Raw genomic sequence first — 22618 nt, forward strand, 5'->3', positions numbered from 1 at the left:
CTCAAGAGCTCATTTTAAGCAGCAGAAATGCAACTCTGAGGCCAGTCGCGGTGACTCACGCCTGTAATCCCAGCACTCTGAGAGGCCAAGAAGGGCAGATCACGAGGTCAGGAAATTAAGGCCACCCTAGTTAACACGGTGAAACGCTGTCTCTACTAAAAATACAAAAAATTAGCCAGGTGTGGTGGCAGGCGCCTGTAGTCCCAGCTACTCGGGAGGCTGAGGCAGGAGAATGGCGTGAACCCGGGAGGCGGAGCTTGCAGTGAGCTGAGATCCGCCACTGCACTCCAGCCTGGAAGACACAGCGAGACTCCATCTCAAAAAACAAAAGAAATGCAACTGTGATGTGTCCCAGGAGTCGCCCAAAGGAAAAATTAAGAACCAGTACTCATGGCACCACTATTAAGATCCTGGCAATGCAAGCACAGGAATTAGGAGGGAATTGAGTGCCCTTTTCAGGACTTGCCATGCATATTTTGCCACTAACGAATAAGAGCAAACACGACAATCTTTTGCCTTTCTTCATGGGGACAATACACTAATGGAACTTGATCATTTAAAACAGGCGGGGTGCGGTGGCTCACGCCTGTAATCCCAGCACTTTAGGAGGCCAAGGCAGGCAGATCACGAGGTCAGGAGTTCGAGACCAGCCTGGCCAATATGGCGAAATGCTGTCTCTACTAAAAATACAAAATTTAGCCAGGCATGGTGGCAGGCGCCTATAGTCCCAGCTACTCGGGAGGCTGAGGCAGGAGAATCGCTTGAACCCGGGAGGTGGAGGTTGCAGTGAGCCGAGATCGCACCACTGCACTCCAGCCTGGGCGACATAGCAAGACTTCGTCTCAAAAAGTAATAATAATAAATAAAATAAAAAATAAAAATTAAAAAAAAGCTTAAAAAAAGAAAAACCAGCTATAAATCTAAATAAAACATAATTCACAGCCAAGTAATAAGGCATAATATATAGTCAATGAAGATTATAATTTATAATCTCCAAAACATTACTTCTCACTTTACTCAAGACCTTTAAAAAAAAAAAAAACCTCTATCCCTCACAGTGCCGAGCACTAAACAAATACCCAGTGTGTATGAAAATACTTAATTGAAGGAATTTCATTTCAGTTCCTTTTGCACATTTAATCTGCAGGAAAAGGGATGGTTAATGGAAATTCCTGGATACCAACACAGGCTGTTAACTTTAGTGTTAAAGCTGCTCCTTGCCAAACAGTTAAAGTCTAAAGCTACAATTTCTATTTATCATAAAACTCAAAATATTTGAGCTTCATTCTGAGTACAAAATTTAAATGATGACCCTATGCCCACTCCAAGCAACTGTATTTACCTTAGCCATGACTTCTGGATCTGGTTCTTCCACAGGGTCAGCCCATTCAACTGTAACTACATTTCCCCACACTTTTACTTTTCCACTCATCAGCCGGCGTCTGGCTTGTGCTGCTGACTTGTGATCCTCATATTCAAGGAAGCAGAACCCCCGATTCTTCTTTTTGTCATCGGGTTGATGATAGAGAATAACGTCCACCAAACCCTCTGTTAAACCAACAGCCAGATATATAAGCCAAAAGCATCCACCACACATCTAGCGATTAGGCAGACCTAAATCCGCTTGACGATGAGCAAAAAATAAGTGACGCAGCCTCAAAATGAGTCACTAACTTTGTAGACAATTAGTAGACAATTAAATCAACATAATCAGATATGGGGTTTGGGACAGTATTTGATGTTCCTTTTTAATTTTAGGGGTTCTTAAGGTATAGCCATATACAACAAATCTAACTACTGTATTCTGACATTTAACATGCTACAATATTTTAGAGCGTTTGATATAACATGACTATAAAAGCACTAACAAGGATCTTAAAAACAAAACGATTAACATAAACCCAAGAGAACTAACTTTTTTTTTTTTTTTTTGAGACGGAGTCTCGCTCTGTCACCCAGGCTGGAGTGCAGTGGCCGGATCTCAGCTCACTGCAAGCTCCGCCTCCCGGGTTCACGCCATTCTCCTGCCTCAGCCTCCCGAGTAGCTGGGACTACAGGCGCCTGCCACCTCGCCCGGCTAAGTTTTTTTTGTATTTTTTAGTACAGACGGGGTTTCACTGTGTTAGCCAGGATGGTCTCGATCTCCTGACCTCGTGATCCGCCCGTCTCGGCCTCCCAAAGTGCTGGGATTACAGGCTTGAGCCACCGCGCCCGGCCCAACTTTTGACAACTAATCATGGCCAAGCTAACTTAAAAGTTACTATCTTTAACCAAGAATGGAAGTGATCACTAAATATTAGTGTTCCTCTGGTCTTAGTCCTTTGCCCTTATCTTTCCATATGTGTTCTTTCTGAATAATGTCAGCTAGCCCTATTTTTAAATGTTATCTATACCCTTACAAATGCTTAGATTTTTTTCCTAGCCCAGACTTCTCTAAGCTCTAGATGTGCCTATGTTCTTACCTGATGTATCCTCTTTGATGTCTTAGAATCGCAAATTTAACATGTCCAAAACTGAACCACCATGGCCAAAATCTGCCTTCCCTAGACTTCCTATCTAATAAACAGTGCCATCCACCTGGTTCTGAAGCCAGAAATTGGTTAGACATTCTTGATTTCTTCCTTTACTTCATCTCTCCTAACCAATTCCAAACTCATTTACTTCTTTCTATCTCCACTGCTATTACGCTAGTCTAATCCTCTATCTGTACTAGTATGACAGCTTCAACTAATCTATCAGCTTCCACTCATGCCCCTTCTCTCCAAGTCCCTATCCACACAGCAGTAGGAATAATATCCCATAAACATGAAACAGGTGTTATTTCCTGCTTAAAACTTTTAAATGCCTTCTCATTATATATACAATAAAAACCCAACTCCTTACATGGCCTACAGAAGCCCTGCCTACTTCATTTCATACAATTATATTCCTAATTCTACCTTTTAATAACACTAGTCTCCTCAGTTACTGTAATATACTGACTTCTTTCTTGCCTTGGAACCTTGGCATGTGTTGCTGCCTTGGAATGCACTTCCTTTTGCTTTTTGTATGCTACATCTTCTTCATCCTTCAGGTGCTGGCTGACATGTCATCTTATCAGAAAAGTCTTCCAGAACCATCCAAACAGGGATAGTAGCTATTCTTTAACTAAATATCCTATATTTCCTGCTTCAGTGTCTTATTACAATGTCTAAATATTCCTTTAATTTTTATTATTTATATTCTTGGTCTTATCTCCTTTCCCACCATATAGGATCTATGAAAGCAGAGAATATGTCTCTTAGCCACCAATGTATCCCAGGCACATAGCACAATGCCAGCACTTAACAGAAACTTTAATAAACACCTGCTGAAAGAATGAATAAATGATCATGAAGCCAGAAGGAGATATAGATAATAAAGTGATGAGGTCAAAGAATTGTGCCAACAGGGGTATTTGACAACACAATATAGTGGATGGTGGCAGTGGTTACAAAGTGAGACGCTAGAAATTAAGAGTTTAAAGTGCACAGAATTTCTGGTGCCTAGATCCAGAATGTAATCTGGATATAGTGGAGCTGAAGTAAAGGACTAAAGATGAGGTAATCACAGAAATAGGTAGGAGTCTAAAGCCCTGGATGGTTCACCAATGTAGATGTTAAAGGTACTAGAAATAAGTTAATTTAGGGCAGAAGAGGAAGATAGTGAGCCAGAAGCAATCTTTAGATTAATGAAAGGCTGAAACCAGAAGAGCAATGATTGACAGCTTCAACAAAAGGGAAAGCATTTGTCTGAATGATAAAAATGTAAAGGAATAGTAGTTTTTACAAGGGGAGGCAGTGGTCTAACGCAGTGTTTTTAAATCATAGGTAGTATTAGATCACAACTGGTATTTTAAAAAATGAAATAGAATAAGAAGTATCAAAATAAATCATGTATAATAAATAAAAGTACAGTTTTGTTAAATTGTTTCAGTTATATATAAATGTGTACAGAACTACGATATAAAATCTACTTCTCAATCAATTCCATGGATTTAGAATTGGATATTTTAAAAAATCTGATCGGCCAGGCACAGTGGCTCACGCCTGTAATCCTGACACTTTGGGAGGCCAAGGCAAGCGGATCACCAAAGGTTGGGAGTTCGAGACCAGCCTGACCAACATGGAGAAACCCTATCTCTACTAAAAATACAAAATTAGCCGGGCGTGGTGGTGCATGCCTGTAGTCCCAGCTACCTGGAAGCCTGAGGCAGGAGAATTGCTTGAACCAAGGAGGCTTGCAGTGAGCCAAGATAGCACCATTGCACTCCAGCCTAGGCAATAAGAGCAAAACTCCGTCTCAAAAAACAAACAAATAAACAAAATATCTGATCTAGACAAGGCAACAGGGAGGGAGTAAAAACTTTCATTCTCTTGGTCCTAAAATACACTAACTGTCAAGGGGGAAAAAAGCATTCACTTGAAGGCTATAGAGCAAAAGCTCCAGCAAAAGCCAAGGTTCAATTAAGACAAAGAAGTGAAGGGGACATTCCAAGAAATGAAGGATATAAGGGAATTTGTTTAAATCCAAACCACTATAAAGCAGAAAGGAAGCAATTTAGACACCGAAGACCTGAATTCTTAATTTAATACATACAATCCCTCAGTTTTTGTGAGCACTTATAAGTAGTATAACACATTTCGCAAAAGTAATTTCTAAATACATTTTTGTTTTACCTGTGACTTTACTGAATTCTTCCAAAATGTTTTCTTTAGTCTTATTCTTCGGAATGGATCCAACAAAAAGTCTGTTGTTTGCCACAGAAATGCACACTCCAAGGTGTTTACCAGGGCGAATTTCATAGCTGTCACACTGCAATGAAGAAAAGAACCAGAGACCCCAAAACCACCCCAAACTCAGGACAACTGATCTTAATCTAAAAAAATTCAACAATTTAAGGCCAAATGCTCCCTGCTTCATCAACTCACCAAGCTCCCTCATGCTTTCCATAATATGAATGTATACTTTAAACTTGTCACAGTCTCTTGTTTTAGTTTGGTTTTGTTAACCTTCACTACTCTTCCATATAAAAATGACTCACTTTATTGTTTAAAGTATCTTATTTCATATTTTAATTTTATCTATCTGAAAACGTTTTCCCACAGATTTTTCAGAAAAAAATACCTGAGACTGATCATTCAGGGTCCTTGGAAATGTAAATTGGATTAGAAAAATTCCAAATTCTACAGAAGTCACAGAATTCTAAATATATAGTTTTAAATTGTCTACCAAACACAATATTTTCAAAAAGTGTTTTATTTAAATCACTACAGTAGATTTTCTTGACAAATTTTAGCCTTTTTTTTAAATTTTAAGACTGAGTCTCGCTCTGTCGTCCAGGCTAGAGGGCAGTAGCACAATCTTTGCTCACTGCAACCTCCACCTCCCGGGTTAAAGTGATTCTCCTGCCTCAGCCTCCCAAGTAGCTGGGACTACAGGCGTGCACCACCACGCCCAGCTAATTTTTGTATTTTTAGTAGAGACGGGGTTTCACCATGTTGGCCAGGCTGATCTTGACTCCTGACCTCAGGTGATCCCACCTGTCTCGGCATCCCAAAGTGCTGGGATTACAGGCGTGAGCCACCACATCTGGCCAATTTTAGCTTCTTATACTTTAATATTATTTAACTATTAGTTTACTAAGAGATATGAGTATTAAAAAGAAAATCATATGTTGCCAAAAATGAAAACTTAATATTAAATAAACAAGTTTGAAGGAAAAATCCATAATAAAAACTACAATCTGGGTCAAGCTACGAGTGGAACTGATTCAGACACCAGTAATGAAACCAAAAGCCTTGATGATGAAACAGGCTGATCATCTAGAAAGGCTAGAACCAGACTTAGTGAGGCCCTCAGATGTCAGGCAAGAGTATGCCAAAAAAAAAATGACATTGTTATTTTAAGATACTGAGATAGCTGTGTCTTAAATACAGCAGGAGTGAAGATACATTTGATTTGCAGAACTTTGTTACTACTACTACTGGTCTGAAATGAGCACCAAGTGGTTAAAGGCTCTAAAGAAAGGAAATTAATCTGAGACTGGCTATAAATAGGAGGAGGAGAGAGAAAGATTAAAGACAGAGAAGACTCAAGGGCCAAGAAACATAAAGAAAGAACAAAAATACACTTAGAAAATATGAAATAAATCATATGAATAGGCTGTAATAAAAATAAAACAGATTCACAACTATTTTCTGAATGGAATCCTAAAAGTCACTGTCATCCACTATTACATTCCCCACAGCCCATTCCAGCCTTCATTATACTATAAGAATCCTAAAGTTTAACATCAAGAATTGATATCCTTTTGCCTAAAACCAAAAAACAGAAATCCCGAAGCCAAATACTCATATGAAACTTCTGATGTTAATCAATCTAATAGATAACTTCTTAAATCAATGGGAAACTTTCTATAAAACATTACTTCTTGGGTATTTTCAGTTCTTTTTTAGTTTTATAGTCAGAAAAAAAGCAAAAGTCACATACCAACTTGGTCAGTACAGAAATATTCAAAGCAACAACTGAAGGAATCAAAATAATGTTAACTACAAACATTTTTGAATTAAAGTTTATTTCCTCAAATAGTGACTTGCTAGACAGTGGATAATTATCACATACCAGTTTCACGGCTTCCTGTGCAGCTTCCTTTCCACAGAAGGTGATAAATGCATACCCTCTATTCTGACCAGACAGTGGATCCATCATAAGACGCAGATCCCAAATGGGTCCAGCCTTCTCAAAAAGGGGCACCAACTCATCCTCATATAAATCTCTTGGTATTTTGCCTACAAACACCTGAAATAAAACCCCCTTATTAGAATCCAACATAAGCATTTGATTTTAGAGTCATAAAGCCTACTGTCTTTTTTTTTTTTTTTAAAGATGCGGGCAGAAGAAGATGGTTAAGAAAGAACGGAAACAATCTGAAACTTAACAGTTGACTTGCAGAGCTAATCCTAATTTTTATTATAATGACCTTAGGGTTATCAAAGAACAACAGTCTCTTGAAAAATGGAAACTAATAAGAGTGTAAAATCTGTATTAACTCTAATTTTTAAATTTTTATAACTTGACTTGTTCTCATAAAAACAGAATAAAGGAGGTTGGATGCAGCGGCTCACGCCTGTAATCCAAGCACTTTAAGAGGCCGAGGAAGGTGGATCACTTGAGTCCAGGAGTTCAAAACCAGCCTGGGCAACATGGTGAAACCCCATTTCTACAATTTAAAATAAAAAAATTAATTTATAAATTAAAAATAAATAAAAATAAAATAATTGAATAAAAGATTGACATAGCCCTCAAGTTATCTCAACTCTAAAATCTTTACTACTTAAAAAGCAACCTCAGTATTTTTCAGAAACTCCAGTGCTTCAATCTATTCCTTTCTCTACCCAGATATTAAATATTAAATTTTAAGGTATGAAAAACATCTCTTCACCTTTGAAGAATTTCTGATCTTCAATTACAAATTATATAGGATTAAATTATAATATACAACAACAAATTAAAAAGTATATAGTCAAAAATCCTCATTTGATACCAGATTATAATTTTCTTCAAGTTCCTCCAATGTAAGCAACATTAAAAATGTTTTATGTTGCCTGGGTGTGGTGGCTCACGCCTGTAATCCCAGCACTCTGGAGGCTGAGGTGGGCGGATCATGAGGTCAGGAGATCGAGACCATCCTGGCTAACACGGTGAAACCCTGTCTCTACTAAAAACACAAAACATTAGCTGGGCATGGTGGCAGGTGCCTGTAGTCCCAGCTACTCGGGAGGCTGAGGCAGGAGAATGGCGTGAACCCGAGAGGCGGAGCTTGCAGTGAGCCGAGATCGTGTCACTGCACTCCAGCCTGGGCAACAGAGGGAGACTCCATCTCAAAAAAAAAAATAAATAAAATTTTAAAAAAAGTTTTATGTTAAAACATTTGTAATCCACAAAGTCTGAATGAGTAAAATTAGTATTTGCATGACAAGTTTTCTAGTGAAACTCATCTACACCACCATTTCACAGTCTGAAAAATAGCTGGAATAATAGGTAAATAATAAAGTAGTAACAGCAATCCAATCCAAAATATGCCGACATTATTATGGACATTAAGTTTCTGAAGTTAAGCTCTACAACAGATGTACTATCTAGAGATAATCCTTTCCAAAATAATCAAGACTCACTTTCACTGCTATCTGGTAAAACTTGAGGAATTCTTTTGACTCCTTAGCATGATTCTCACACAATAGTTATTGCAATTCTTCTACCTCCTTAAGGTCCCCAATCCTCATTCACTAAACCTCATCCTAAGGATATCACCTGAGAAAGTCACTGGTTTCTTCATATTCTTACCTCTCACTATGTCTACTTTCACTTCTATCACACCTCAGAGAAAGAGATCTACCTCCTTTCTAAGGTTAACTCCTTAACCCCAATAAATAAGCCCATTTCTTCTTACCACTTTCTGGAAACAACTGCGAACCGTTATTCCTTCAACTCTCATATTTTGCTCAGTACCATCCTTCCCTTCCCACTGGTTCCCTCCTGTCTCCAAACAATCCATAAACAAAATACAACAACACACCCCTCACTTTAGCTTGTATTGTATTTATTTCCTTTCACTGATAAAGGTTTGGCTTGTTTTTGAGACTGGGTCTCACCTTGTTGCCCAGGCTGCAGCATAGTGGCATGATCATGGCTCACTACAGCCTCATACTCCCAGACTCAAGTAATCGTCCCACCTCAGCCTCTCAAGTAGCGGGAACAACGGGCTCTTTCCATTATGCCCAGCTAATATCTGGAGGTGGGGGTTGGGGGTAAGAGAGGCTCTCGCTATGATGCCCAGGGTGGTCTCGAACTCCTGGGCTCAAGTGATCTTCCTGTTTTGGCCCTCCAAAGTGCTGGGATTACAGGCATGAGCCACTGCACCTGGCCTGTTTCGAACACACCATCTGTACGTTTTTTTTTCACTCACACAGTCATTATTTTCAACACATCTACTACATGCTTAATACCGTGAAGCCAAAGAGAAGTATAAATAAGACATCTATGGCATCATGACAATTAGGGATACAAGATACTGTTATATGTGATTTAAGTGATGTCCCTGCAGAACCATCTTTCTAACAAAAACATACTCGGAAGAATACACGGCATCTATGTTCTCTTTAACCCTCTATAATTGGCTTCTTCCTCTAACTCGAACTGTGTACCCAGATGTCACTAATAAACTTCTAATAACCAAATTCAAAAGTCTTTTTCCGGGCCAGGCACAGTGGCTTATGCCTGTAATCCCAGCACTTTGGGCGGAATACCTGAGGTCAGGAGTTCAAGACCAGCCTGGCCAACATGGTAAAACCCCATCTCTACTAAAAATACAAAAATTGGGCAGGCATGGTGGCAGGCGCCTGTAATCCCAGCTACTTGGGAGGCTGAGGCAGGAGAATTGCTTGAACCTGGGAGGCGGAGATTGCAGCGAGCTGAGATCATGCCACTGCGCTCCAGCCGGGGCGACAAGAGTGAAACTGTCTCAGGAAAAAAAAAAAAAAAAAGGTCTTTTCCCCCTCAGTTCTCATCATCCTTGCCTTCTCTACAAGTATTAACACTGGTGATGCAACCGCCACCATCAAAACTTTTCTTCCCTTAAGTATTCAGAATACTTTACCAACCTCATTTTTGTACCTTGAAATCTATGATGAAGACATGTTTGTAACAAATGATTTTTTCTAAAAATCAAAACGATTAAAACCCAGCCTTGTCAACTGGCTCCTCTGATTGCCCCCATCTACCTTTAGAAGACTATAATTTCTGTTTCTCTCCCCTCATAGCCCCCACCTCCAGGTGACTGAGGAACTACTTCTATAAACAGACATCTCAGATGTTTTCAATTCCTCCCATTATCACCCATATCCAATTAATCTTTTATTATTATTATACTTTATTATTATTATTATACTTTAAGTTCTAGGGTACATGTACACAACGTGCAGGTTCATTACATATGCATACATGTGCCATGTTGGTGTGCTGCACCCATTAATTCATCATTTACCTTAGGTATATCTCCTAATGCTATCCCTCCCCCCTCCCCCCACCCCACAACAGGTCCCGGTGTGTGATGTTCCCCTTCCTGTGTCCAAGTGTTCTCATTGTTCAATTCCCACCTATGAGTGAGAACATACGGTGTTTGGTTTTTTGTCCTTGTGATAGTTTGCTGAGAATGATGGTTTCCAGCTTCATCCATGTCCCTACAAAGGACATGAACTCGTCCTTTTTTATGGCTGCATAGTATTCCATGGTATATATGTGCCACAATTTTCTTAATCCAGTCTATCATTGATGGGCATTTGGGTTGGTTCTAAGTCTTTGCTATTGTGAATAGTGCCGCAATAAACATACGTGTGCATGTGTCTTTATAGCAGCATGATTTATAATCTTTTGGGCATACACCCAGTAATGGGATAGCTGGGTCAAATGGTATTTCTAGTAAAAATATGGAATGCTCCATGAATTTGCATGTCATCCTTGCGCAGTGGCCTGCTATCTTCTCTGTATCGTTCCAATTTTAGCATATGTGCTGCCGAAGCGAGCACCCAATTAATCTTTAAAGTACCTGCTTGAAGCTGCTCCATGTAAATGCCTAGCCTATACAAACACATGGCTCCCGCCCTACTCAGAACTTGTATAATACAAATCTTTCATGAGACAAGGAATTAGACATACCTTGGACTCATGTGCCATATATTTTTCTAGATTTTAGAAATATAGTGACTACCACAGACAAGGTCTAGGCATTAATGAAGTTTATATTCTACTGAGAGAGACAGACAAAAATAAAAAAAGTAAACAATATGGGTCATGCATGGTGCTCATGTGTGCAATCCTAGCACTTTGGGAGGTCGAGGTGGGCAGATCACTTGAAGTCAGGAGTTTGAGACCAGCCTGGCAAATACGGTGAAACCCTGTCTGTAACTAAAAATTCAAAAATTAGCCAGGTATGGTGGCACAAGCCTGTAATCCCAGCTACTCGGGAGGCTAAGGCAGAAGAATCACTTGAACCAGGGAGGTGGAGGTTGCAGTGAGTGGAGATCACGCCATGGCACTCCAGCCTAGGCAACAGAGTGAAACTCTGTCTTAAATAAATAAATACATAGTGATTATATGATTTTAAGAGGTATTAAATGTTAAGAAGAATGAAAAAACAGGAAGAGGGGATAAATGATGGGGCTGTGTTTTCACTAGGAGGGCTTCCCTACAGGGGTAAATTTGAGCTGAGATCTAAGAGAAAATTAAGTAAAAATCTGAGGAAGGTGAGGGGGCACTGTCTCATGCACTTTGGGAGGCCAAGGCAGAAGTATCACTTGAGGCCCGCCAGGAGTTCTAGACTAGCCTGAGAAACAGAGCAAGACTCTGTTTCAAAAAAAAAAAAAAAGAAAAGAAAAAAGAAATCTGAAGAAAGAGCATTCCAAGTTGAGGGAACAAGTACAAAAGGCTGTGAGATGTGAGACGGGAGTACACTCAACATATCTGAAGAACAGCACACAGGCCAGTGGCCAGAATAAAAGTGACAGTGGGTGGAAAACAGAGAACGGGGCCAGAGTAAGTTAAACCATGGTTAGGCATTTCTGCTCCCAGATGTGTTGGGAAGCCATCAGAGAGTTTAATGCAGAAAAATGACTGGGTATGACTTATGTTCTAAAAGATACACTTCAGCGACTGGGTAGAAAATGGATTGTGTGGAGAAACAGGCTGACCAGTCAGGTGAACAGGGCAATCTGGGAAAGAGATGAAAGTGGCCTGGTATAGTAGGGTGATGGCTATGCAGGTGATAAGAATGTGAGCAACAGTGAGTTTTCAGTTATATGCGATTCAAATCTACATTTTAGTTACCTTGAGCAAGTTTTGTTCTTGTTGTTGTTGTTGTTTTTGAGATGCCATCTCGCTTTGTCGCCCAGGCTGTAGTGCAGTGGCGCCATCTCAGCTCACTGCAACCTCTGCCTCCCGAATTCAAGCAATTCTCCTGTGTCGGCTTCCTGAGTAGCCGGGATTACAGGCATGTGCCACCAAGCCTGGCTAATTTTTGTATTTTTAGTAGAGATGGGGTTTCACCATGTTGGCCAGGCTGGTCTCGAACTCCTGACCTCAAGTGATCTGCCAGCCTCAGCCTCCCAAAGTTTTGGGATTACAGGCATGAGTCACGGCACCTGGCCAAGTTTCTTAAGCAATGAGTCTCAACTTCCTCATGTGGGCTGGGCATGGTGACTCACACTTGTAAACTCAACGCTCAAGGAGGCCAAGGCAGGAGGATTCCTTGAGCCCAGGAGTTTGAGACCAGCCTGAGCAACAAAGCAAGACCCTGCCTCTATAAAAAATTTTAAAAATTGGTTCAGTGTGGTGCCATGTACCTGTAGTCCCAGTTACTTGGGAAGCTTAGGCACGAGGTTCCCCTAAGCCCAGGAGTTTGAGGTTGCAGTGAGCTACGATTGTGCCACTGTACTCCAGCCTGGGCAAGAGTGAGACCTTCTTTTTATAAATAAATAAATATAGAAGAAACATCAACAAATCTGTGGCCAATAAAGTCCCCAATACTATAGTCATGTGAGTCTGTGAAGAAACAGACCACGAATTGAAAACACTAGTTTATCTAAGAAACAGGAATATCTTCATTTCAAGATCAATTTAACTTAGGACCTAAAAAGAATTTAAAAGGCTAAAGTTTTCAAAAACTAATTCAGCACTGTTCCTTTTAAAGTTTTTTTTTTTTTTTTTTTTAGACAGAGTCTCGCTCTGTCGCCCAGGCTGGAGTGCAGTGGCCGGATCTCAGCTCACTGCAAGCTCCGCCTCCCGGGTTTACGCCATTCTCCTGCCTCAGCCTCCGGAGTAGCTGGGACTACAGGCGCCCGCCACCTCGCCCGGCTAGTTTTTTATATTTTTTTAGTAGAGACGGGGTTTCACCGGGTTAGCCAGGATGGTCTCGATCTCCTGACCTCGTGATCCGCCCATCTCGGCCTCCCAAAGTGCTGGGATTACAGGCTTGAGCCACCGCGCCCGGCCTTCTTTTAAAGTTTTTAAGCTCAATTTTTAATTAACTAAAATGAAATAGGAATACTTTCCTTTTATTAACTTTTTAGTCCTGAGTCATTCTGGATCCATGTGAGCCCTTTCAGAGCAAGCACTCAGTCATCTGCAGGTAACCCTCCTCCCTTTTCGGAACCAACAGAATCTAGTGAATACCATAATAACACTTCTTTCTTCACTCATCAGCCATGAAGACCCAGAAAAAGTTTTAGCTGTCTACAATTTATCCATCAAGTACTTCAACAGTAATAAAGGAAGTAACCAAGTCATCCAACAGTCTTTTCTTTTTTTGAGACAAGGTACTTGCTCTGTCACCCAGGCTGGAGTACAGCGGCGCAATAACAGCTCACCGTAGTCTTGACCTCCAGACTCAACTGATCTTTTCAACTCAGCCTCCCAAGTAGCTGAGGCCACAGTTGTGCGCATGCCGCCAGGCCCGGCTGATTTTTTATTTTTTATAGAGACGGGGTCTCCCTATGTTAGCCAGGTGGGTCTCAAACACCTGAGTTCAAATGATTCTCCTGCCTCAAGCCTCCTGAAATGCTAGGATTACAAGCATGAGCCACCACACCCAGTCAACAGAGTCTTCTGGTTATCAATTAGGATTCTTACATTATCTAGCTCCTACTTACATTTGCTATCTTGCAAATGTATCAGTTTCTCACACATAATAAAATTCAGCTGCCACAAAGTCATATACTTTAGGTCTCTGTTAAATACACTGGGGTTCTTCACCACCATGAACAAGCCAAAGAATAAGATCTCAATCTACCATTTCTTTTCATTACTCTGCAAAACATCAGTGGTACACTCTGCAAACAGATAAGAATTTATTATATACAGTCATGACCTCCATGAATCCTGCTTATAGTAATGGAAACAAATAAAAACAGAACTTGGCCAGGCGAGGTGGCTCACCTCTGTAATCTCAGCACTTTGGGAGGCTGAGGCGGGTAGATCGTGAGATCAAGAGTCTGAGACCAGACTGGCCAACATGGTGAAACCCCATCTCTACTAAAAATACAAAAATTAGCTGGGCATGGTGGTGTGCACTTGTAGTCCCAGCTACTTGGGAGGCTGAGGCAAAAGGATCTCTTGAACCTGGGAGGCGGAGGTGGCAGTCAATGATCGTGCCACTGCACCCCAGACTAGGCGACAGAGTGAGACTCCATCTCAAAAAAACAAAAACAGAACTTGCTTCCCAAAGCAGCTTAACAATACTAGCTGAAGAATACAAAAATACTACAACTAAAAAATATATTTCAAAATTACTATCTATCATCCTTGTATATTTCTCATCTCAGAACAATACTTAGCAACAATGTCTGTTAATGAATGCTCATCTAATGGGTTAACTTACAGATTTTATCCAAAAATGAGATATCATAATCCTCTCATAATTTTAATACTGCACAGTCTCAGGCACTGACCTTAACTTCAACCTCCTCAATCAAGACCTAAAAAGGTTTAATGATGACTGGAAGAAAATATAAAAGAACAAAAACCAAACCTCACATCAAAAATCACAACAATTAAAACCAATTTATTACATCTACTAGCAACACATTAAAAACCTATTTTTCTTGAATTTTCAAAACTGTCAACAAATACTTGCACAATCTCATGAAATCTAACTTTATGAGAGAAATCTGAAACTTTACACTACGATTTTGCTGAAAGTAATTGCTTGACAAGAGTGGTTTTAGGCTAGTGATCTCATATAGGGATTTTGCTGGAATCATATCTGCTGTATATAACATTTAACATACAGAAGAATGCATCTTTCTCCTAAAGGAACAATGCAATCTGAGAGAATATATATGTGTTTTACAATTAACATATCAACTATTTGTTTCAAATTGGTTATCTCCAAGTTTATTAGGCCAGGCATGGTGACTCACGCCTGTAATGCCAGCACTTCGAGAGACCAAGGTGGGAAGATCACTTGAGCCCATGAGTTGGAGACCAGCTGGGCAACATAGGGAGACTCCGTCTCTACAAAAAATTAAAAAATAAAATAGCTGGGCTTCACTTTGGGAGGCCGAGGCAAGAGGATCACCTGATGTCAGGAGTTCGAGACCAGCCTGACCAACATGGAGAAACCTCTCCTCTACTAAAAATACTAAAAATACAAAATTAGCCAGGTGTGGTGGCGGATGCCTGTAATCCCAGCTACTGAGGCTGAGGTAGGAGAATCGCTTCAACCCGGAAGGCAGAGGTTGCAGTAAGCTGAGATTGCACCATTACACTCCAGCCTGGGCAACAAGAGCAAAACACAAAATAGCTGGGCTTGGTGGCATGATTCTGTAGTCACAGCCACTGGGGAGGCTGAGGCAAGAAGGCTGCTCGAGTCAGGAGGAGTTTGAGGCTGCAGTGCGCTATGATCATACTACTGCACTCCAGCCTGGGTGACAGACCGTTTCTAAAAAAAAAAAGGTCACTCGTATAACAGGTTACTTTTCAGCACATAGTTTTCTCCATTTGAAGGATTAGCAGGAGTTCGTAACCAGCCTGGCCAACTTGGCGCAACCCCGTCTCTACTAAAAATAGAAAAATTAGCCGGGCATGGTGGCAGGCGCCTGTAGTCCCAGCTACTCGGGAGGTTAAGACAGGAGAATCGCTTGAACCTGAGAGGCAGAGGTTGCAGTGAGCTGAGATCGCACCATTGTACTCCAGCCTGGGCAACAAGAGTGAAACTCCGACTTGAAAGAAAAAAAAAAGGCCGGGCGCGGTGGCTCAAGCCTGTAATCCCAGCACTTTGGGAGGCCGAGACGGGCGGATCACGAGGTCAGGAGATCGAGACCATCCTGGCGAACACGGTGAAACCCCGTCTCTACTAAAAAATACAAAAAAAACTAGCCGGGCGAGGTGGCGGGCGCCTGTGGTCCCAGCTACTCCGGAGGCTGAGGCAGGAGAATGGCGGGAACCCGGGAGGCGGAGCTTGCAGTGAGCTGAGATCCGGCCACAGCACTCCAGCCTGGGTGACAGAGCAAGACTCCGTCTCAAAAAAAAAAAAAAAAGAAAGAAAAAGAGCAAAAGGAAAAGGAAGGAAGGGAGGGAGGGAGGAAGGGAGGGAAGAGGGAAAAAGGAAGGGAGGAAGGGAGGGAGGGAGGGATTAGAATAGGCTAGCAATAAGGCAAATGGAAAAACCTTTATGAAGACACAGATGGAGGAAGAGTTGCTTCTTTGTTCAAGTATGGACTAACATACTCAATCTTTTATCTGATTCCACATTCTTCCCTTGTGCAATCCACGCCCATCAATAATATCTTTATGTAAATACTATGTCCCTTCTGAGCGATAGGTGAGGCAAGGGAGAGAACAAGTACAGTTCTAAATTATTGATATTAAAAAAAAAAAAACTTGGCCGGGCACGGTGGCTCATGCCTCTAATCCCAGCACTTTGGGAGGTAGAGGCAGGTGGATCACCTGAGGTCATGAGTTCAAGACCAACTTGACCAACATCGTGAAATCCTGTCTTTAGTAAATACAAAAAATTAGCCAGGTATGGTGGTGCATGCCCATAATCCCAGCTACTTGGGAAGCTGACACAGGAGAATCGCTTGAACCTGGGAGGTGGAGGTTGCAGTCAGCCGAGATTGCAACACTGCACTCCAGCCTGGGCAACAAGAGCAAAAATTCCGTCTCAAAAAAACAAAAAACAAACAAACAAAAAGAAAACAGAAACAAAAAAACCTGGTTGGGCACTGTGGCTCATGCCTGTAATCCCAGCACTTCAGGAAGTCAAGGCGGGAGGACTGCCTGTGTCCAGCAGTTCAAGACCGGCCTGGGCAACATAGTGAGACCTAGTCTCTACAAAAACAAAAACAATCCCCAAAAAGCAAAAACCAAAATAAAGCAGCCGGGTGTGGAGGCTCACGCCTGTAATCCCAGCACTTTGGAAGGCCAAGGTGGGTAGATAACTTGAGGTCAGGAGTTCAAGACCAGCCTGACCAAAATGGTGAAACTCCGTTTCTACTAAAAATACAAAATTAGCCAGGTGTGGTGGCAGGCACCTGTAATCCCAGCTACTTGGGAGGCTGAGGCAGGAGAATCACTTGAACGCAGGAGGCGGAGGTTGCAGTGAGCCGAGACTGCATCACTGCACTCCAGCCTGGGCAACAGGAGCGAAACTCCATCTCAGGGGCGGGAAAAAAAAACAGAATAAAGCAATTGTGTCTTCCAAATAACTTTACTCCAAGTATCTAAAATGGTGTGTTGCTAGTAGCATGGTTTTAGCAACCTGTTCCAAGAACTCTGTATTATATTCCTATATAAAGTATTTGGGTATCTACCAGTCACAAGATTATCTATCCTCATGATGGCAGCAAAATACACATGGATATCTAAAAAATAACAACAGCTAAACTTTGAAACGGATCAAGAATTTTCCCCCATCTGTATAGTATCTGCATAGTAGATAAAACACTTTCCAAACTGGAAAGATCTTAGTAAACAGCTAAAGAACACTTACCTCCGTTCCAATTCCAGGTTGCACGCCAGAGTACACACTGTCTGGTGGAGGACCACCATACTTCCTCTGTCCTGTGGTTACATCCAGAGTATAACCAGTTCTCTCAAGCAAGGCCTAGAGATAATTATACATCTCTTTATACTTGAATACTAAATCCAACACACAAGAATCAGTATATTAATCTTTTCCAAAAAGTACTCCAACTTCCTAGGAGATATATTTTTATGGTTAGGTAAAACAAAGTCAAAATTCACACTGGTTCCCCACACGTTTCTACTGGTGAGTCTTTTCAAATAAAATGTTCTCTATCCTTAAAAAAATAATTAAGCATTAAGTCTTACCTCCATGCAGCTTCTCTCATTTACTATTACTCTCACATCCATTTCTTCCTACTGTCTTTCTTTTTCTTTTTCTTTTGTTTTGTTTTTTGGGACGGAGTCTTGCTCTGTTGCCCAGGCTGGAGTGCAGTGGCATCGTCTCGGCTCACTGCAACCTCTGCCTCCTGGGTCTAAGCAATTCTCCTGTCTCAGCCTCCCAAAGAGCTGGGATTACAGGCATGTACCACCATGCCCAGCCAATTTTTGTATTTTTAGTAGAGATGGGGTTTCAACATGTTGGCCAGGCTGGTCAGGTACTCCTGGCCTCAAGTGATCCACCTGTCTTAGCCTCCCAAAGTGCTAGGATTACAGGCATGAGCCACTGTGCCCAGCCCCCACTGTCTTTCTAGTGTACCTTTTTTTTTTTTTTTTGAGACAGAGTCTTGTTCTGTCACCCAGGCAGGAGTGCAGTGGCGTGATCTCGGTTCACTGCAAGCTCCGCCTCCCGGGTTCATGCCATTCTCCTGCCTCAGCCTCCCAAGTAGCTAGGATTACAGGCATGGGCCACCACACCTGGTTAATTTTTTGCATTTTCAGTAGAGACGGGGTTTCACCATGTTAATCAGGATGGTCTCCATCTCCTGACTTCGTGATTCGCCCACCTCAGCCTCCCAAAGTGCTGAGATTACAGGCGTGAGCCACTGCGCCCGGCCAGGTTTTTAAAATCACACATTGTCAGAACGGCAAGAGACTTTAGATATCATCAAGTTCGGTGAACACTAAGATTCCACAGGGATGCATACCTTCAGCGTTCCATTCTTCTACCTTTGACTGAAACAGAGCCATAAATGTAATGTAAAACAGGGGTCTCCCCACCCCTGGGCCACAGACCCATACTGGTCCGTGGCCTGTTAGGAACCGGGCTGCATAGCAGGAGGTGAGTAGTGGACAAGTGAGAACAAAGCTTCATCTGTATTTACAGCCGCTCCTCATCCTCCCTATTGCTGGCATTACTGCCTGAGCTGTGAGCTCCGCCTCCTGTCAGATCAGCAACCACGTCAGATTCTCATAGGAGCATGAACCCTATTGTGAACTGCGCATACAAGGGATCTAGGTTGCATGCTCCTTATGAGAATCTAATGCCTGAAGATCTGTCACTACGTCCCAGTATGCCCAAATGGGACCATCTAGTTGCAGGAAAACAAGCTCAGGGATCCTACTAATTCTACACTATGGTGAGTTGTATGATTATTTCATTACATATTACAATGTAATAGTAACAGAAATAACTTCAACACCAAATAACTATTTCTAATCAAAAAGTCTATCACAGGCCAGGCATGGTGGCTCACACCTGTAATCCCAGCACTTTGGGAGGGTGAGGTGGGCAGATCCCCCAAGGTCAGGAGTTCAAGACCAGCCTAGCTAACACAGTGAAACCCCGACTCTACCAAAAAAAAAAAAAAAAAAAATCAGCTGGGTGTGGTGGCGCACACCTGTAGTCCCAGCTACTCAGGAGGCTGAGGCAGGAGAATCGCTTGAACCCAGGAGACGGAGGTTGAAGTGAGCTGAAATGGTGCTACTGCACTCCAGCCTGGGCCACAGAGCGAGACTCTGTCTCAAAAAAAAAAAGTATATCACTACAGCAAGACATGAACATCCATCCATTTAACTAACGAATTAAGTTCACTGGTCTTTCATTAAAAGCTGTATATATACCTTTCAAAGCTGTTTATCTAAGTAATAAAATGGTAATAATAATAACAGTTCACTGTTACATAGTTCTTGCTACATTCCAGGCATTATTCTAAGTGCTTTATAATATGTTAATTCATTTACTCCTTATAATAACTCTGTGAGGTAGTCACTATTACCATTTCCATTTTACAAATAAAGAAACCGAGGTAACTGAAAATTCAAAAGGAGGAAAGCGGTTGTAACACCTTTTTATCAAGAGAAAAGAAACAGGCCGGGCGCGGTGGCTCAAGCCTGTAATCCCAGCACTTTGGGAGGCCGAGACGGGCAGATCACGAGGTCAGGAGATTAAGACCATCCTGGCTAACACGGTGAAACCCCGTCTCTACTAAAAAATACAAAAAACTAGCCGGGCGAGGTGGCGGGCGCCTGTAGTCCCAGCTACTCGGGAGGCTGAGGCAGGAGAATGGCGTGAACCCAGGAGACGGAGCTTGCAGTGAGCTGAGATCCGGCCACTGCACTCCAGCCTGGGCGACAGAGCAAGACTCCGTCTCAAAAAAAAAGAAAAGAAACAAAGTGGCTGGAAAATAACTGAACCAAGAGACATTACTGGATCAATCCAAGAAACTACCAGCAGAAGCATCAATAAATACACGTCATTCATCACCACAAAACAGGGAATGAGGAAGAGTATGAAGTAGGGCTTTTCATTAAACATGCAATTGAGTGCTGACCCCCAAAATTATCCTTCTTATGTAATTCCTCTAAATTATTTCACTTCTAAACACCAGTTTTAAAAAGTGAACCTTTCAGCCGGTCGTGGTGGCTCACGTCTGTAATCCCAGCACTTTGAAAGGCCGAGGTGGGCGAATCACAAAGTCAGGAGATAGAGACCAATCTGGCCAACATAGTGAAACCCTGTCTCTCCTAAAAATACAAAAAATTAGCCGGGTGTGGTGGTGCATGCCTGTAATCCCACTACTCGGGAGGCTGAGGCAGGAGAATGGTGTGAACCCGGGAGGTAGAGCTTGCAGTGAGCCAAGACTGCGCTACTGCACTCTAGCCTGGGCGACACAGCAAGACTCCGTCTCAAAAAAAAAAAAAAAAAAAAGTGAAACTTTCTAGGAAACATGGAAAGAAGCATTTGACCTCATCATTAAATGCAATTTCATTACAACTACCCAAGTCAAGTTTTACCTTGATCTTTGCTTCATCAGGTCCCTTTGTGGACTCTTGCACCTTGCTCCCCTGTTTCTCTCTCTGCCTGTAGGTCTTCATAACTCCACATAAAAATGCACTTTTGTTCTAGAACAGACAAGTAATTCAATAAAAAGAATCACCAAAAATCTTTGAAGGATCAGATATATAATTAAATATAAATTTCAGAAAACCAGGATTTTAACAAAATATTCACTGATTCATTCAACAAGTATTTGCTGAGTGGTTACTTAGTGCCAGAGACTGGAGCAGACAGCAGTAAGGCAGTATAGGGAGCTTACCTTCTACCCTGGGAAAACACAGTCTTTCCATTTGTTATGTGACTGCATCTAGACTGTCTTTGCCAGATGTCTGAAACTATTCCTCCCACCTACATTCTCCCCCAAGGTAACAAAACAGGATCAAATAACCCCCAAATGTTAAAAAGCTGAGTAACATGTAAAAACCTATAGTAACAACCGTCAAAACTTGGCTTTAATTTTAAGTTTTTAAAATAACTCACTGCACAAGGGGGTGGGAGGAAACTTTTGCTTTATACTTGTGCTTCTGAAACTCTGCTACAAGCAGATCTTTTTTTCCTTTAAACTAATTTTTTAAAAGAAGAGGTAGTCACAAACAAAAAACACCACTTCTCCACAGGAAAAAAAAGTAATAGTAAAATAATTCCAGATCACTAATTGTTCAAAGACATTTCTGAGTAATGACCTTACCTGAACATGTGATAAGTCACTTTCCTTGAACTGCTGTAGTACAGACAGAGCTCCTTCTTCATTAAATTCCCTGAGAGCATCAATTGCTCTTTCATCAAGATCGACATAAGCTACCAATCCTAAAAATTAAATTGAAAAGGGGTAACGTTATTCCAACAAAAGGGGTAATCTAAGCTCTACTGATGTTTAATCAAGAATTGGTATATTCAATATGATCACCAACAAACTATATTTTCATTTAACTATATGCATATATGCAGCTATCCAAATACTACATAGAAAGGTCCAGTACAAATATGAAAATAAAGATAAAATGTCAACAACCAAAAACATGAATTTCAATCTCCATATCCACAAACCGTCCCCACAAATCCTAATATCCATTTCCCACTCCCCCAAAGGTACAAGTCTTGAAGGTTAAACCTGACATACATACTGTATTACAGATTATGCATTAATATAACAAATTTTGGTTTATATTAGAGTGATAAGAATACACTGTATTTTCCAAGGATAAACCTTCAGATTACAGACGGTTACAGTTCATGCTAACCACATAAGAGGTGGAGGAAAATGTGAAAACAAATTTTACCAAGTAATTCTTTCCACTCTCCAAAAAGTGTCAAAAGACTTTCTCTCCTGAACACCAAAGATAAACTGAAAAGCATTTGTTTATCTGAGCATCCATTTTGCTGCAGTCAGAATGCGGAAAGGCATAATTTTAAACTTCTACAAATGCAAGTGCAGCTTGATTAATCAATTCTGAAAGTCATACTTTAAGGCATTCTTTGTTTTTCTGAAGTGATAAGCTGAGATTTAAAAGATGCTGTGGCATTCACACTGACTGTCAAGAATGACAATCTTTTTCAAACGGCAATAAAGACTTTATGGACTTACAAGTAAACTCGACAGAAAATACATACACTGCATTTCATATATGTAGTATATTCAACTGCACACAGAACATCTACTAAGTTTAAAATATAATTTCTTAAGTCTGTTAAGTTTATGTCATATTTATATATATGGAATATATTTCAGAATTGATCCAATGTAAAAATGGAAGTATTTCGTAGAATAAAACCCCCAAGTTCATATGAACATGAAAAGTGACT

The 22618-nt window shown here is 41.2% G+C and overlaps 1 protein-coding gene and 1 non-coding gene across 10 annotated transcripts in view; both read right to left on the reverse strand.

Moving 5' to 3' along the window:
* The window catches only part of HNRNPR (heterogeneous nuclear ribonucleoprotein R), a 34767-nt gene that overhangs the window by 7391 nt on the left and 4758 nt on the right, over positions 1-22618 (reverse strand). For 3 of the 9 annotated variants that reach the window (XM_003891303.4, XM_003891302.5, XM_009201527.3), the window contains 6 exons: positions 21504-21622; positions 20773-20880; positions 17564-17677; positions 6643-6819; positions 4698-4833; positions 1343-1548 (listed from right to left, as the gene is read on the reverse strand). In XM_003891303.4, the coding sequence (XP_003891352.1) occupies positions 1343-1548; positions 4698-4833; positions 6643-6819; positions 17564-17677; positions 20773-20880; positions 21504-21622 (860 nt within the window). Of the gene's footprint in view, positions 1-1342; positions 1558-4697; positions 4834-6642; positions 6820-17563; positions 17678-20772; positions 20881-21503; positions 21623-22618 lie in introns of all 9 variants that reach the window. The other 6 variants (XM_009201520.3, XM_009201525.3, XM_009201529.3 and 3 more) reach the window with 3 other exon arrangements.
* On the reverse strand, positions 10500-10604 carry LOC116271965. Its single transcript, XR_004180697.1, has one exon. It is a non-coding gene; the product is annotated as a U6 spliceosomal RNA (small nuclear RNA).

This window comes from Papio anubis, chromosome 1, assembly GCF_008728515.1.
Source record: "Papio anubis isolate 15944 chromosome 1, Panubis1.0, whole genome shotgun sequence".
Taxonomy (NCBI): domain Eukaryota; kingdom Metazoa; phylum Chordata; class Mammalia; order Primates; family Cercopithecidae; genus Papio; species Papio anubis.